Source organism: Erpetoichthys calabaricus, chromosome 1 (genome assembly GCF_900747795.2).
Source record: "Erpetoichthys calabaricus chromosome 1, fErpCal1.3, whole genome shotgun sequence".
Taxonomy (NCBI): domain Eukaryota; kingdom Metazoa; phylum Chordata; class Cladistia; order Polypteriformes; family Polypteridae; genus Erpetoichthys; species Erpetoichthys calabaricus.
This window is the reverse complement of record NC_041394.2, coordinates 331,665,651-331,682,128: the sequence shown is the minus strand read 5'-3', so window position 1 is coordinate 331,682,128 and position 16,478 is coordinate 331,665,651. Positions and strand designations below refer to the sequence as shown.

Below are 16,478 nucleotides of genomic sequence, written 5' to 3'. Positions count from 1 at the left end.
CCAAAGTAATGCTCATTAGATTAATAGCTAAACTGTAACAAACACAATGAAAGCACATACAAGACATGTTTGAATGGTGCAGGGAGTATTATGGAATGCTGTCTCTGGATATTAGTAGGGCTGGGCAATATATTGAGTTTTTAATTTTATACAATATTTCATAAAAATAAAAATTCAAAAAGCAATATCGCAATGTACAGCATGTTTATTTGATTTTCCACAACTTCCTCTGAAAGTTAAATAAAATTCACAACATTCCCAGCCCATTTTCTATGCATGTTTAAGTCCACTCCAACCCAATTGCCTGCCAGTTGATGAGCATAAAAATAAAAATAATAATTGGGTGAGTTTCAGAAGTGAAAGAGTTTGGAACAAGTAAAGTTAGCTCTGCTGCTTGCAAGATGTTTGGTTTTGCCCCAGGATGACATCTAAAGAGAAAACATGTTATGACATACTGTATGAAGAAGCTATCCAGGCACTTGTGTTGCCTGCAATGTGCCCTTTCACCTCCTCAGCAAAATGAGTCCCTGCTAATCAACATTTCATAAAATGTTTGCTGTTCTGATTTATGATGTTTGAGTGGACAAACGGCAGGTGGAAAGAGATAACAACTGCAGTGACTTCCTGTACTGCACCCAGAAAATTCTCATTCTTTGTAAATGGCCAGATAATTATGCCAACCATGAATTCAAATCACACCAGATGAGATGTAAGCAGTCACCTGTCCATTTCACATCATCTGTGCTATTGAAACATTACAAGCACTAATAAAAACTGCAGCAGTCATTGTTTTATTTGTATATTTGTATGTAAATTATTATTATCTGATTTTATTGATTTTATTAAAATCAAATGACATTCCATACAAATAATTGAAGTCTTACAAAAATAGGTTTGAAACAAATCAACCCCCACCCATGAGAATGAGAGCTAGGCCAGCAGAGTAAAACTTTAAGCTAGTAAAAATAAGTAAATAGATGAATTAATAAATGAATAAAGATAAATGGAATAAAAGAGGGGAGAGAACCTGCGAGGGGAGAGAACCTGCTTCTTCAATTTAAATGCTTATTCTAAAATGTTATTGATTAGATCCTGCAACTTCTGGAAAAAGTTTTGTACAGATCCTCTAAGTGCAAATTTGTTTTTTTTTTTCCAATTTCAAATGGTATATAACATCAGATACCCACTGACTTAAAAGAGGAGAGTTAGGATTCTTCCAGTTGAGCAAGTCTATGTGCCAATAGTGTAGTAAAGGCAATCACAGTTTGTTTGTCCTTCTCCACTTTAAGCCCCTCAGTGAGCCCACCAGACACAGCTTTTAGTGGATTACAGAGGGATTGTGACACCAAGGCTGTCTGAGAGGCATTTAAAGATTTTGATCCAGAATGATGTTAATTTGGTGCAGGCCCAGAACATGTGGCCCAGTGAGGATGGAACTCGATTGCAACGTTCGCAGGTTGGATCTTGCCCTGGAAACATTTTGGACAATTTTAAGTGAGACAGATGTGCTCGATATATAATTTTAAGTTGAATAATTGTATGCTTTGCGCATATGGAGCTCAAGTTTATTCTCTGCATTGCTGCCTTCCACTCCTTTTCTGAGATGTTGAGTGAGAGATCTTTTTCCCACTGTACTCTGGGATCTTTGAAAGGGAGGGACTGTAAAATGGTTTTATATATTACAGAAATGCTGTCTGAATCCTCAAGATTGAGAAGAGGACAGTTGGGCAGGTTCTGTTTAATAAAGTTTCAAAATTGAAGGTAGTGATTGAAATATGTTGCTGGAAAGTTACATTTGGAGTGTAATTGTTCATAGGATGCAAAGATTTTGTCTATGTACAGATCTCTAAGTGTTTTAATCCCAAATGTTTTCCAGACATTAAAAATTGAGTATGTTTGAGAGGGTGGAAAAAGGTGGTTATCATGCAGAGGTGCCACAGATAAAAGCTTCTTTATCTTAAAATACTTCCTACATTGGTTCCATATTCTGAGTGAGTGAAGCAGTATTAGGTTGTTAGTATATTGGTGATGACTTTTATTTATTGGGGTACAAAGCAAGGAATATAAAGAAGTGCTGCAGGATTTTATTTCTATTGTGGACAAAGCCTGTGTCTGTTCATCTATTTGTGTCCATGTCCAGGTTTTTATAGTTTGTATGTTTGCTACCCAGTAATAAAATTGAAAGTTTAGGTCTTTCTAGGGTCGCCCTTTGGATACGTGGATGCTTTGAATTCCAAATAAATGAGGTTATGGTTGAATCTAATTTTTTAAAAAATGATTTATTAATGTATATTGGAATGTTTGAAATAAAAAAGAAGAAGTTTAGGATGAATATTTATCATTTTCTTCTTTTGACTGCTCTCGTTAGGGGTTGCCACAGTGGATCATCTTCTTCCATATCTTTCTGTCCTCTACATCTTGTTCTGTTACATCCATCACCTACATGTCCTCTCTCACCACATCCATAAACCTTCTCTTTGGCCTTCCTCTTTTTCTCTTGCCTGGTATATCTATCCTTAGCATCCTTCTACCAATATACTCAGCATCTCTCCTCTGCACATGTCCAAACCAATGCAATGTCCCCTCTCTTTTGTTGTCTCCCAACTGTCCACCTTGAGATGACCCTCTAATGTACTCATTTCAGAATTTTATCTTCTCCTTCTTTCGGCTGCTCCCGTTAGGGGTTGCCACAGTGGATCATTTTCTTTCATATCTTTCTGTCCTCTATCTTGCTCTGTTACACCCATCACCTGCATGTCCTCTCTCACCACATCCATAAACCTTCTCTTAGGTCTTCCTCTTTTCCTCTTCCCTGGCAGCTCTATCTTTAGCATCCTTCTCCCAATATACCCAGCATCTCTCCTCTGTACATGTCCAAACTAACACAATCTCGCCTCTCTAACTTTGTCTCCCAACCGTCCAACCTGAGCTGACTCTCTAATGTGAATTCGGGATTAATAAAGTATCTATCTATCTATCTATCTATCTATCTATCTATCTATCTATCTATCTATCTATCTATCTATCTATCTATCTATCTATCTATCTATCTATCTATCTATCTATCTATCTATCTATCTATCTATCTATCTATCTATCTATCTATCTATCTATCTAATGTACTCATTTCTAATCCTGTTCATCCTCGTCACACCCAATGCAAATCTTAGCATCTTTAACTCTGCCACCTCCAGCTCTGTCTCCTGCTTTCTGGTCAGTGCCACTGTCTCCAACCCATATAACATAGCTGGTCTCAATACCGTCCTGTAGACCTTCCCTTTAACTCCTGCTGATATCCGTCTGTTACAAATCACTCCTGACACTCTTCTTCACCAATTCCACCCTGCCTGCACTCTCTTTTTCACCTCTCTTCCACAATCCCCATTACTCTGTACTGTTGATCCCAAGTATTTAAACTCATCCACCTTCGCCAGCTCTACTCCCTGCATCCTCACCATTCCACTGACCTCCCTCTCATTTACACACATGTATTCTGTCTTGTTCCTACTGGCCTTCATTCTTCTCCTCTCTAGAGCATATCTCCACCTCTCCAGGGTCTCCTCAACCTGCTCCCTACTATCGCTACAGATCACAATGTCATCAGCAAACATCATAGTCCATGGGGACTTCTGTCTAATCTCGTCTGTCAACCTGTCCATCACCATTGCAAATAAGAAAGGGCTCAGAGTCGATCCCTGATGTAATCCCACCTCCACCTTGAATGCATCCGTCACTCCTACTCACAGACCTAACTACAGTCACACTTCCCTCATACATATCCTGTACAACTCTTAGTACTTCTTTGCCACTCCCGACTTCTTCATACAATACCACAGGTCCTCTCGAAGCACCCTGTCATATGCTTTCTCCAAGTCCACAAAGACGCAATGCAGCTCCTTCTGGACTTCTCTATACTTCTCCATCAACACCCTCAGAGCAAACATTGCATCTGTGGTGCTCTTTCTTGGCATGAAACCATACTGCTGCTCACTAATTATCACCTCACTTCTTAACCTAGCTTCCACTACTCTTTCTCATATCTTCATGCTGTGGCTCATCAATTTTATCCCCCTGTAGTTACTACAGTCCTGCAAATCCCCCTTATTCTTAAATATCGGCACCAGTACACTTCTTCTCCACTCCTCAGGCATCCTCTCACTTTCCAAGATTCCATTAAACAATCTGGTTTAAAACTCCACAGCCATCTCTCCTAAACACCTCCATGCTTCCATAGGTATGTCATCTGGACCAATGGCCTTTCCATTTTTCATCCTCTTCATAGCTGTCCTTACTTCCTCCTTGCTAATCCGTTGCACTTCCTGATTCACTATCTCCACATCATCCAACCTCTTCTCTGTCTCGTTCTCTTCATTCATCAGTCTCTCAAAGTACTCTTTCCATCTGCTCAACACACTCTCCTCGCTTGTAAGTACGTTTCCATCTTTATCCTTTATCACCCTAACCTGCTGCACATCTTTCCCTGCTCGGTCCCTCTATCTAGCCCACTGGTCCTTTTCTCCCTCCTTAGTGTCCAACCTCTCATACAACTCATCATACGCCTTTTCTTTAGCCTTTGCCACCTCTCTCTTCACCTTGCGCCTTATCTCCTTGTTCTCTTGTCTACTTTCTGCATCTCTCTGACTATCCCACCTCTTCTTTGCCATCCTCTTCCTCTGTATACTCTCCTGTACTTCCCCATTCCACCACCAGGTTTCCTTTTCCTCCTTCCTCTGTCCAGATATCACGCTAAGCACCCTTCTTGCTGTCACCCTTTCTACATCTGCTGTAGTTTCCTAACTGTCTGGTAACTCTTCACTACCACTCAGTGCCTATCTCACCTTCTCCCTAAACTCAACCTTGCAGTCTTCCTTTTTCAACTTCCACCATTTGATCCTTGGCTCTGCCCTCACTCTCTTCCTCTTCTTGATCTCCAACGTCATCCTGCAGACCACCATCCTATGTTGTTTAACTACACTCTCCTCTGCTATCACTTTGCAGTCTTCAGTCTCCTTCAGATTGACTCTTCTGCATAGGATGTAATCTACCTGTGTGCATCTTCCTCCACTCTTGTACGTAACTCTATGTTACTCCCTCTTCTTAAAATATGTATTCACCACAGCCATGTCCTTCCTTTTGGCAAAATCCAATATCTTCTAACCTTCTTCATTCCTCTTTTTGACAAAATACCACCCATCACCTCCTTGTCTCCTCTGTTCCCTTCACCAACATGCCCATTGAAATCCGCTCCAATCACCACTTTCTGTCCCTTGGGTACACTGTTCATCACTTCATCCAACTCACTCCAAAAATCTTCTTTCTCGCCCATTGCACACCCAGCTTGCGGTGCATATGCACTAACAACATTCATCATCACACCTCCAATTTCCAGCTTCATAATCATTACTCTGCCTGACACTCTTTTCACCTCCAAAGCACTCTTGACATACTGTTCCTTCAGAATAACCCCTACTCCATTTCTCCTCCTATCCACACCATGATAGAACAATTTGAATCCACCTCCAATCCACCTGGCCTTACTGCCCTTCCATTTAGTCTCTTGCATGCACAATATATCAACCTTCCTTCCGTCCATCATATCAGCTAAATCTTTCCCCTTACCAGTCATACTGCCAACATTCAAAATTCCTACCCTCAGTACCACTCTCTTTAACTTCTTCTTCTCCTCCTGCCTCCGGACATGTCTTCCCCCACTTCTTCTCATTCTTCTTCGGCCAACAGTAGCCCAATTTCCGCCAGTACCCTGTTGACTAGCAGTACTGGTGGCGATCGTTGTTAACCCAGGGCTCGACTGATCCGGTATGGAAATTTATATTGTTGTCCGCATATTGATTTGGCAAAATTTTACACCGGATTCCCTTCCTGACGTAACCCTCCCCATTTATCCGGGCTTGGGACCAGCACGAAGAAACACACTGGTTTGTGCATCCCCTGTGTCTGGGTTAGGAAGGTTATTCATCTTGAAAATGTTCATTCTTCCAGCTAAAGTGAGATGCAGGGTTGACCATCTATGCAAGTCTTGTTTAATTTTTTCCATACAGATGGTAAAATTTGTTGATAAATAGCTTTATATTTACTTGTGATGTTTACCCGTAGGTATTTAAACTGACCTGTGATGATAAAAGGGAAGGTGTCCAATCTGATATTGTGTGCTTTAGAACTCACTGGAAAGAGCACACTTTTATTCAAATTAATTCTGAGACCTGAAATCTTTTGAAATTCTGTTATTGCTGTTAGGATTGCAGGCACAGTATTTTGTAGGTCTGATATATACAGTACCATATCATCTACATATAGAGAAATTTTCTGTTCCAGTCCTCCTCCTGATAATTCTCTTTAACAACTGAAGTGTTACTGGTAGGTCCAAAATCCCAACTTTCTAAGGCATCCAATTTCTCTGTTGTGCATTCATTTTGCATTAACATTTGGACATAATGTATATTGTCTGGGTGAAATCTGAATCTGTTTTGAGTACTGGAGGAAGTTAAGTATGCAACTGTATTAATTTGAGAATATCAGTTAATAGAATAAATTATACAACCATATTACGGCTTTGAGAAGAGAGGTTAGTAATAGGGTAATAAAATATCAGTTAATGTAATGAAAAACTGTGCAATTTTTTTAATGCCAAAATTTAATAGGGAGATATTACTTCATTGTGTTAGAAAGTGAAAGGAAGTTTTGCAGGGTAGTTGAAACGGCTCAGTATCTACCGAAATATCACCGCCCTCCTCACAATTTCAAGAATCTCATGCAGATTATTCCCTTGCAACAGCATTATAAAATACTTTTCTGTATTGTAGAGAAAGGAGGATTCAGAACACTTTTATAAAACACTTAATGTAAAATACAAATTGAAATCGTCAGGAGAAAAATTGAAATGTAGAGGTGTCAGGTAATTGAAAGGAACTACTCTGGGCATCTCTCTCCTAGGAGGATTCATTTTGCTGATGTACTCGCCACGCTTGTGCATTAACGGCAGGAGGAAAAGTAAAAGGGATACCGTTTTGCCGATGTTTGTGGCTAAGCGACTTTGTCGTTCTTCTGAGGCTTCTTTTTGCTGACGTACTGGCCCCGCTTGTGTTATTAGCGGCTAAGCGAGTTTTCTGTTTCCTCAGAAGTGGAGCCCTTACCCCGACTCCACCTCTCACTGCCGGGCTGGACAGACAGACACACACACTTCCACATGTACACATTTATATATAAGATATACTGTATATAATATACACAGGTACATTGGTCTGTAATTAGCAGAGTGCTGAATCAAGAGCTTTGTCCTTTCTTGTATTAAATATTCAAATGGTGAGACAGTGACCTCTCACTGGCAGAAACTCAAAAATAACTACAGGAGGCATAGAACAAAATAGTTTGAAAAAAAACATATTGCACATGTTTCTTTGAGGCACAGTTCTTCATGAAATTGTTACATTTTGTGGAAAAAACCTGAGTACAAAAAGACTGGTTGCTTTTAAACTGTGTCATGCACCTGGTATGGCTAATATGGGGTAATGTGTCAATGTGTTCAGTGGTTTTTGTTGTGGCTCTAAACATATTCTATTCTATTTGCTTACAGAAAAAACAAGAAGTTGCCATGTAGGGTAACATATCAAAAAAAAATAGAAGGAAAATGTCTGGCTGTTCAGGAGCTTCTAGAGATGGGATGTGAACGTTGAATAAGTGACCTCAGAAAACAGCAGTTAATGATTAGTTAAGTGTGAGATGCTGTGCTGATAGGTGCAGCCACTCCAGTTTTTATTGCGTTGTGCTTCTTTGGTGGTTGATATTTCCTTTCTATGTGGTGGGGCTTGGACACTCAACTTATATTCTGAGGGGCACAGAAAGCAAGAACAAAAAAGAGCAGCAACCTCAAAGACTACCAATAAGCAGCTGAAGAGACTGTTTGTGAATCAACGTGAAGGAAACACATTATGTTCAATGCGACTGGCTGGTGTATTTTGTATAAATCATACTGACTGAGCCCTATAAAGCTGAAATTCACCCATCAGGGACCTGAGAGACAGAATGTACCTGTAATGGCTGTGCAATTCAACTCAGAGACCAAGGGTTAGGCACATTGCCAGTACTCATGGACTTTATTGTGTTGCTCATAACTCAGTAAAGATCCACTTACGCCGTGTCCTTTGTGTCATAAGCTATCAAAGAATCTGTGAGATTGCACATGTCTCCTGCATAATACAGCAAGTAACGGGGGAATAGCACATGCAACTTGTGTCTCTTGTATAGGCGTACCATGGAGAACAAAATTAATGTGGATATTAAGAAAGAAGACTCTGAATGGGAATCTGAGCAACATCAGACAAATATTTATGGACTTCAGGTGGAGGAGAATTGTAAGTGGAGACCAACGGTCATTAAAGAAGAGTCTGAATCAGCATCTGAACCTAGTGACTTCAAAAAAAGTGACATTGTAATCCATGTCAAGGCAGAAGAGGTTAAATCGGAGTCTGTACTTCAGAATGTGTGTCCACATGAAGATCTAACTGGAAAAGGCCTAGTGAAAAGTAGACCTCCAGCCCTCCAGAATCATTCTGCCCAGGTGAAGACGGAATCTTTGGATTCTGAGGTGAAAGAGGCTGAGAAAGCATCGTTTTCAACGTATTCTGGAGAAGGTAAGAGCTGACATAAAAATGTAAAGCTTGGTGACGTTTTTGAATTCTGAACTAAAAAAGTAAGATGTTGTAAACACTTGTTAACGTGGGTGCAGTTTTTTTAATAGGACAATGCTTTATTTTCTCCATGTTAATTATTATTTTTCCCTAAAATGATAGAAAATGCTGTGGTGCTACAATGAAATCAGTGTTGTGCCAAAAATATCCAACCATGAATGTACAGTAGTCTGATTGTACAGTGGTGTGAAAAACTATTTGCCCCCTTCCTGATTTCTTATTCTTTTGCATGTTTGTCACACAAAATGTTTCTGATCATCAAACACATTTAACCATTAGTCAAATATAACACAAGTAAACACAAAATGCAGTTTTTAAATGATGGTGTTTATTATTTAGAGAGAAAAAAAATCCAAACCTACATGGCCCTGTGTGAAAAAGTAATTGCCCCCTTGTTAAAAAATAACCTAACTGTGGTGTATCACACCTGAGTTCAATTTCCGTAGCCACCCCCAGGCCTGATTACTGCCACACCTGTTTCAATCAAGAAATCACTTAAATAGGAGCTGCCTGACACAGAGAAGTAGACCAAAAGCACCTCAAAAGCTAGACATCATGCCAAGATCCAAAGAAATTCAGGAACAAATGAGAACAGAAGTAATTGAGATCTATCAGTCTGGTAAAGGTTATAAAGCCATTTCTAAAGCTTTGGGACTCCAGCGAACCACAGTGAGAGCCATTATCCACAAATGGCAAAAACATGGAACAGTGGTGAACCTTCCCAGGAGTGGCCGGCCGACCAAAATTACCCCAAGAGCGCAGAGACGACTCATCCGAGAGGTCACAAAAGACCCCAGGACAACGTCTAAAGAACTGCAGGCCTCACTTGCCTCACTTAAGGTCAGTGTTCACGACTCCACCATAAGAAAGAGACTGGGCAAAAACAGCCTGCATGGCAGATTTCCAAGACGCAAACCACTGTTAAGCAAAAAGAACATTAGGGCTCGTCTCAATTTTGCTAAGAAACATCTCAATGATTGCCAAGACTTTTGGGAAAATACCTTGTGGACTGATGAGTCAAAAGTTGAACTTTTTGGAAGGCAAATGTCCCGTTACATCTGGCGTAAAAGGAACACAGCATTTCAGAAAAAGAACATCATACCAACAGTAAAATATGGTGGTGGTAGTGTGATGGTCTGGGGTTGTTTTGCTGCTTCAGGACCTGGAAGGCTTGCTGTGATAGATGGAACCATGAATTCTACTGTCTACCAAAAAATCCTGAAGGAGAATGTCCGGCCATCTGTTCGTCAACTCAAGCTGAAGCGATCTTGGGTGCTGCAACAGGACAATGACCCAAAACACACCAGCAAATCCACCTCTGAATGGCTGAAGAAAAACAAAATGAAGACTTTGGAGTGGCCTAGTCAAAGTCCTGACCTGAATCCAATTGAGATGCTATGGCATGACCTTAAAAAGGCGGTTCATGCTAGAAAACCCTCAAATAAAGCTGAATTACAACAATTTTGCAAAGATGAGTGGGCCAAAATTCCTCCAGAGCGCTGTAAAAGACTCATTGCAAGTTATCGCAAACGCTTGATTGCAGTTATTGCTGCTAAGGGTGGCCCAACCAGTTATTAGGTTCAGGGGGCAATTACTTTGTCACACAGGGCCATGTAGGTTTGGATTTTTTTTCTCCCTAAATAATAAAAACCACCATTTACAAACTGCATTTTGTGTTTACTTGTGTTATATTTGACTAATGGTTAAATGTGTTTGATGATCAGAAACATTTTGTGTGACAAACATGCAAAAGAATAAGAAATCAGGAAGGGGGCAAATAGTTTTTCACACCACTGTAGGTATTAGAAGTAAACAAAGGAGGTTTGCGCTAGTGGTATGTGATATGTAACACAACATTTTTAACTAATCGTACTCAAAATCCTTTAACAGAGTGACTTAAACTTCTGTGAATGATAAGGGGGCTTATTGAACCACTTGTCAGAAATGCACTCTAGCCAGATATTCAATCTGTCCACTCCTTTGCTATTTTAAACAGACTGGGTGTTTTCCATTCTAAAGGCTGTGTCACATTAGACGACTTTTCCAGTGCCAGTCATTTACATAAGCTTAGCAAGTAGGAGGTTGTCGTGTATGTACTCCTGTGAAGCCAATCGTATAGTGTGATGTAGCCAGCGACTCAGTGTGACTAGTTTGTGACTCGCTCTGATAAAATCAAACAGGTCTGAGTTTGTCTTTAGTCATAAGGATGGACTCTGTGTCCAGGAGAGCTGGCAAACAGTGAATACTCTTCTGGAAGTACAATGCATTAAAGGCAGCCATGAGGAATAAAGAACAGGGGGTTTTGGACATCATTAACAGAAGAGAAGCTTGTCTATGTGATGTCTTTTGTTTTCCATACCAATGTTGAATTGGGGGGCAGATATTGCTGCTGAACTTGTGTTAATGCTTTGTATGGTGCCAGCTTTGTCAGGCAGCACACTGTTGGCTGTCAGGAAAAGGGGGGAGCACGGCTGTGCTGGACAGTTAACGTGCAATTGCTAAACATGACATAGTCAGCAATGTTCACTCATTTAACATGACATGGCCCAGTGAGAAACTGCGAGCAGCAAATATGACATACCCCTCGACAGAAAGTCGCATAATGTGACATCGGCTTAACGGCAGTGTAAATCGCTGCAATGTATTTTGAGCACACGTGACTACTTCACTTCACAAATCTTTTTGAGACCCTTTTCACATCTGTTTCATGCAATTGAAGAATAAGAAATTGTTTCGTTGTCAGATCTCAAATTAACCAACCAAGAAAAAATTAAAAAAAAAAAGGTCAAATATGTATGCTTACATTTACAGTTTTCCTGAAAGAGAGAACATAAGTCTGTTTTGCCCTGCCCAGAAATGGACTGGCAACCAGGTTCCTGCTTTGTGCCAGATCAACTCCATCTTGTGGCATGCAGCTGCCCTAAATTGTTTTGAAAAAATTGTTGGATGTTTTCAACTGAACTTGTATAAATTCCGCTTGTAGTCAATATCAACCAGACCAGCAACAATTACCTTTGTTTGCCTGTGTAAGGGTAGTGTCAGTAAAACACTGCTTTCCAAATAATAGTCTGAATATTTTAGTTGTCATTTAATTTTTTTATTGAGTGGTCTTTTCAGTCTAACATTTTAATAACTCCCTTATTATTCAAGCATTTCTGTAGTCATCTGTGTTTGTCCTGTTTTTTTTGCCTAGGTCATGCTGCAACACCATTTATTTACAATTACACAGTTTGCTTTTTCATTCTCTTTTTCATAGAAGTCTTTGTTCTGGATTTCTTCCTTCCCAATAGTCATATTATCTTCTGCTATTTTCCTTGTTTGTCTTTCTTTAAGAATATGTAGCCAATAATGATATTTTCCTCCTCATGTTGTGAATTCCATAATTCCTTGTGTCAGGTGATTTTTAAGTGCTAATTGTCCTTAAAAGAAAGAAGAGAAAAGTGCAGAGTGACCAAAACCTTTGCATTTCTAATGTAGTGAATGTTGTAAATGTCTTTTTAATACTGTGGGCCAAAAATATTTTTAAATGACTTCCCCCTCTTTGACAAGTTATCGGAAAACAACTTGAATTTTACAGTTGTGGCCAGTAGGTGGCATTGCAGCACTCCCAAACCCCAGACACAACAATACAAACACAAGCCCCATGTGCAAACAAATGATTTATTGTACAAGTACCTCTCTTACATACTGTAGCTTTCTCTATTAAATACAATAATAAAAATAATAATTCATTACATTTATATAGCGCTTTTCTCAGTATTCAAAACCATTCTCTTTTTCTCTCTTCTTTCTTTCTTTCTCCCTACACTTCTTCTCAGTGAGCTTCATCCTCTCCTTTCCCCCCGACCCTGACTCACCAAGTGAAGGGGAGTGTCTTCCTTTATACTGGACCTGGGAGTACCTCTGGTGCTTTCACATTGCATTCAGGAAGCACTTCCAGGTAAGGAGGCACCTCCTCCTCCTACTCAAAGCTCCCTCTGGTGGCTCATACAAGACCCAGCAGGGCTGCCCATTGGAACTGCAAATTCCATGAACCCCTCCAGGTATAGAGCTGCTGCCACCTGTTGTGGGGGTAAATGAATAATAATTTTAGCAAAGTTTAATGTCATTGTCATCCTATTTTTTCTTAAGTTGAAATGCTGACATTCTTTGTGAGATTATGAGGCTCTATTGGATAAGCAGTTTACTGAGTGCACTAAATTTATGTGGTTTGTGTTTTGGTTTTATTGTTTTACCAGTAACGGCGCACTGCACGTTACACTTGACTTCTAGTTTTCATCCTCTTTCTCTGTACGTTTAGTATTCGTTTGCTCAGAGGTTAATGCTCTTGCTGCTTCCTGAACAGCTCTTCTTTTCTCCACCTTAATGGCCTGCTTCTTCTGTTCTTTTGTTGGCATCTTTTCGTGTTAAAACTGATTAAGCTAGTGTTTGTGTTACAATTCCTTAGTACGTTTTCTTTAATTTTTTCACTTAAGCTGGCGCATAAGTCTTCAATCTGCCTCAAGAATGATTTAAGATATGAAGAGGTAGAGGAAGTGACAGCAAAGGTGGTAGGGATGAGAACGGCGCCCGTACACATGCACCACATGGCTACCCTGCTGGCCGCTGCCAAGAGTTGATTCTACAATAAAATAAAATAATAAAAAGAGGAATAACCTTGGAGGTCAATCATCACCCCAAAAGCAGATAGTAGAGGTCACGTAGTATATGTGTGCCAAATTTCAGGTCAATAGTTCAAACGGTTTGCGAGCTACAGGTGATTTAAAATCCTGGACAGACAAATGGACAGCCACGGCAGCGTATTATATAGAAAGATGTGTTTTTATTGCTTTATTGTTTTTGTTCTTATTTAATTCAATGTATATTTTTATTTGTGTTTGCGTCATTTCTGTTGTCCGTCTTTTTAATTACTTTCTTTATAGGTAGAACAGTAGTGCCATGGCAAATGTTGCTGCTTCACAGCTCTTGCATCCTGGGTTCAAATCCCAGTGTTGTCCATATGGAGTTTCCCCCTGTGAGTGTTCAGGTTTTCTTCTCACATCCGCAAAATCATAGAAGTTATTATGATTGGTGAATCCTAATATCTATCCTATTTCCTGCCTTGTCCAGTGATGCGAGGAAGGGTTTCAGCTCCCCTCTGGCTCTGATTTGACTTATGCTGGTTTGATTATGAGTGTGTGTTTTTCTTGTTTTCTTTTTCATTGTAATTGCAGCCTACCCTACCCTCTCCGTCCCAGTGATCTCCACACTTTTTTAGGATGGTAATGCCACATGCAATTATAAATGTTTTTGTTGTTTTTTTACTGTTTTATGATATAATTTGACTCTTCAATTATTTAACAGTTTATTTTTCCTTTTATAATATACTGAAGTTACAGTTAAATGCATACCCTTTGGGCCCTTCTGGTATAATTAATAAAACTCTTCATTCAGGTCATACAACATAAAATATATTATTTAAGGGTGGAAGTGAATTTGTAGTGTCTCAATAGTCTCTTCTGTACGATTGGGGAGTATTTAGTTACGGTTCGTACTAAGTATACAGAGCATATTGAGCATGTTGTAAGTATCAGCCAAGAATAAAATGTAAAAACAAAATGCCATATTAATGTTCAGATTATTTCAGATATTTTTAGAATTATATCATTACAGCTGAAATTTGTGATGTTGCTTGGTAAAATATAAACTTTGGTGATTTGTCATCATGAACAACTTTCATTGTAAACCGAATTAATCTGCATAATAATGAGGGTTTTTACTGTAATCTTCAAAGGTCTATATCAATTATACACTCAAACATTTCAGTATGTGTGTCTTGGCATTACAAAACATTTTTTTTGGTAAGAGCTAATGTGCAAGCACAAGTTGTATTACATGATTTATCAAAACATTGTTTTTATGTTTCTTTACATCATGTGCAGAACCTTGATTGCATTTTCAGCCCGTATTTTAGTATTTTCATCTTACCACAGTTCAAAACTATATATAATGTCACTTTAGAAATGCTCTGGTGTGTGTCTGTGTGTAAAGAAGCCCACTGAAGAACTAGAAGTCATTCAGCGTCCACTCCATTTCAGAGTCTGCTGGGAAAAAAACATTTCAAAGTTGGCAGAGTTGAACTCTGCTGTAGCAGTGAAGGGTGCCTGTTGTCTCCTTCTTTCTCCATTAGCTGAGGTGCTTTCCGTGCTCTGGCCCTTATCTTCTCCAGAGTCTTTGAAGGTGGAAAGTTACAGAGGGCTGCAATTCAAAAGTGCAGTACTCTAGTGTGTTCAGAGTCTGATGGTTGTGGGGTCTTAACCAAAGCCAGGGTGTAATAACATTTTTTACAACTTTAAGATATCATTTGGGTGCACTAAACAAGTTTTGTTCTTAACTATCTTAACTTTATCCCCTTCTGCTCGAAATGTCTGCAAACAAAATTATTTTTTGGTGTTTTTCTTGGCAGAGCCTGAAAAATAATGCAGCATAATAGTGAAAACAAAAAACATAAAAAGTCAAACAATGTAACATAATAATACATACATATATATGTTATAGATCAGTGCATAAATAACATAATAAAAGCTTTTCTATTTAATAAATGATCTATAGTAATGTGTTGTAACAAACTATAATCGTGCAATCTGAGAGCAATTTTATCTTTTATGTATTCTTTAGTTTAATTATCACAAGGATTCTGTTTTTGTTGTTTGTTTTTTCACTTTAAATTTTTTTTGGTAAACTTTAAAATTATTATCACCTTGTTTTTTATGTTTATGTGTCACACCATTTGATTCTTTGGTTTATGTGACTGCATCTGTCATGTTGGCGTTGTCACAGCAGTGTGGTGATTTTCTAAATGTTCCCTATCCCTCAGTGGATGAATCTGTTTCCCTCAAGTATTAGCACAGTTAGCGTATGTTCCAAATTAGATAGCTAGATAGAACTTGTCCCCAAGGGGAATTTTAGCTTTTTACAAAAGTTTGTTAAATAAATAAATAGTTAGATACTGTAAGTAAAAAAGGCCTAGTGTTAGGTTTTCTGTTTGCTTTGACTTTTGCTTTGACTTCTATTTCTGTTTAACTTCTTGCTCTTGGAATTCTGGTTACCTAGTTATTTCTGGTCTTTATTGTTTTGACTGTACTGACCATGTCTTTTACCTACGTACTGATATAGACAATTTTTTGGCAAATTGCTGCATGCCTCATGAAAAGTGGCCCTTGATGTGTCATAGATTGAAACAAAGCAGTTTTACTGCAAGGTGTGAATAGAGATCAAGTATTGCTTATTCTTCAAAGATATTGTAAAATGGCCAGGACATATTTGTTGGTACCCCTAGAAAAGATCATAAATAACTGGATTCAAATTATTTTTCAAACTAGCTGTTTTCATTAATTTTAGTGTCACACATGTCTCCAATCGTACTACAGTAATCCCTCCTCTATCGCGGGGGTTGCGTTCCAGACCCCCCCGTGAAAGGTGAAAGGTGAAAATCCGCGAAGTAGAAACCATATGTTTATATGGTTATTTTTATATTGTCATGCTTGGGTCACAGATTTGGACAAAAACACAGGAGGTTGTAGAGAGACGGGAACTTTATTCAAACACTGCAAACAAACATTTGTCTCTTTTTCAAAAGTTTAAACTGTGCTCCATGACAAGACAGAGATGACACTTCCATCTCACAATTAAAAGAATGCAAACATATCTTCCTCTTCAAAGGAGTGCGCGTCAGGAGCAGAGAATGTCAGAGATAGAGAGATAAAAGCAAACAAAAATCAATAGGGCTGTTTG

The 16,478-nt window shown here is 39.0% G+C and overlaps 1 protein-coding gene across 1 annotated transcript in view; it reads left to right on the top strand.

Moving 5' to 3' along the window:
- The window catches only part of LOC114666261 (gastrula zinc finger protein XlCGF57.1-like), a 38,973-nt gene that overhangs the window by 827 nt on the left and 21,668 nt on the right, over nucleotides 1–16,478 (top strand). Inside the window, exon 2 of the mRNA XM_051925467.1 lies at nucleotides 7,592–8,648. Coding sequence (XP_051781427.1) covers nucleotides 8,270–8,648 — 379 coding nt within the window. The 5' untranslated portion in view covers nucleotides 7,592–8,269. The remainder of the gene's footprint in view (nucleotides 1–7,591; nucleotides 8,649–16,478) is intronic.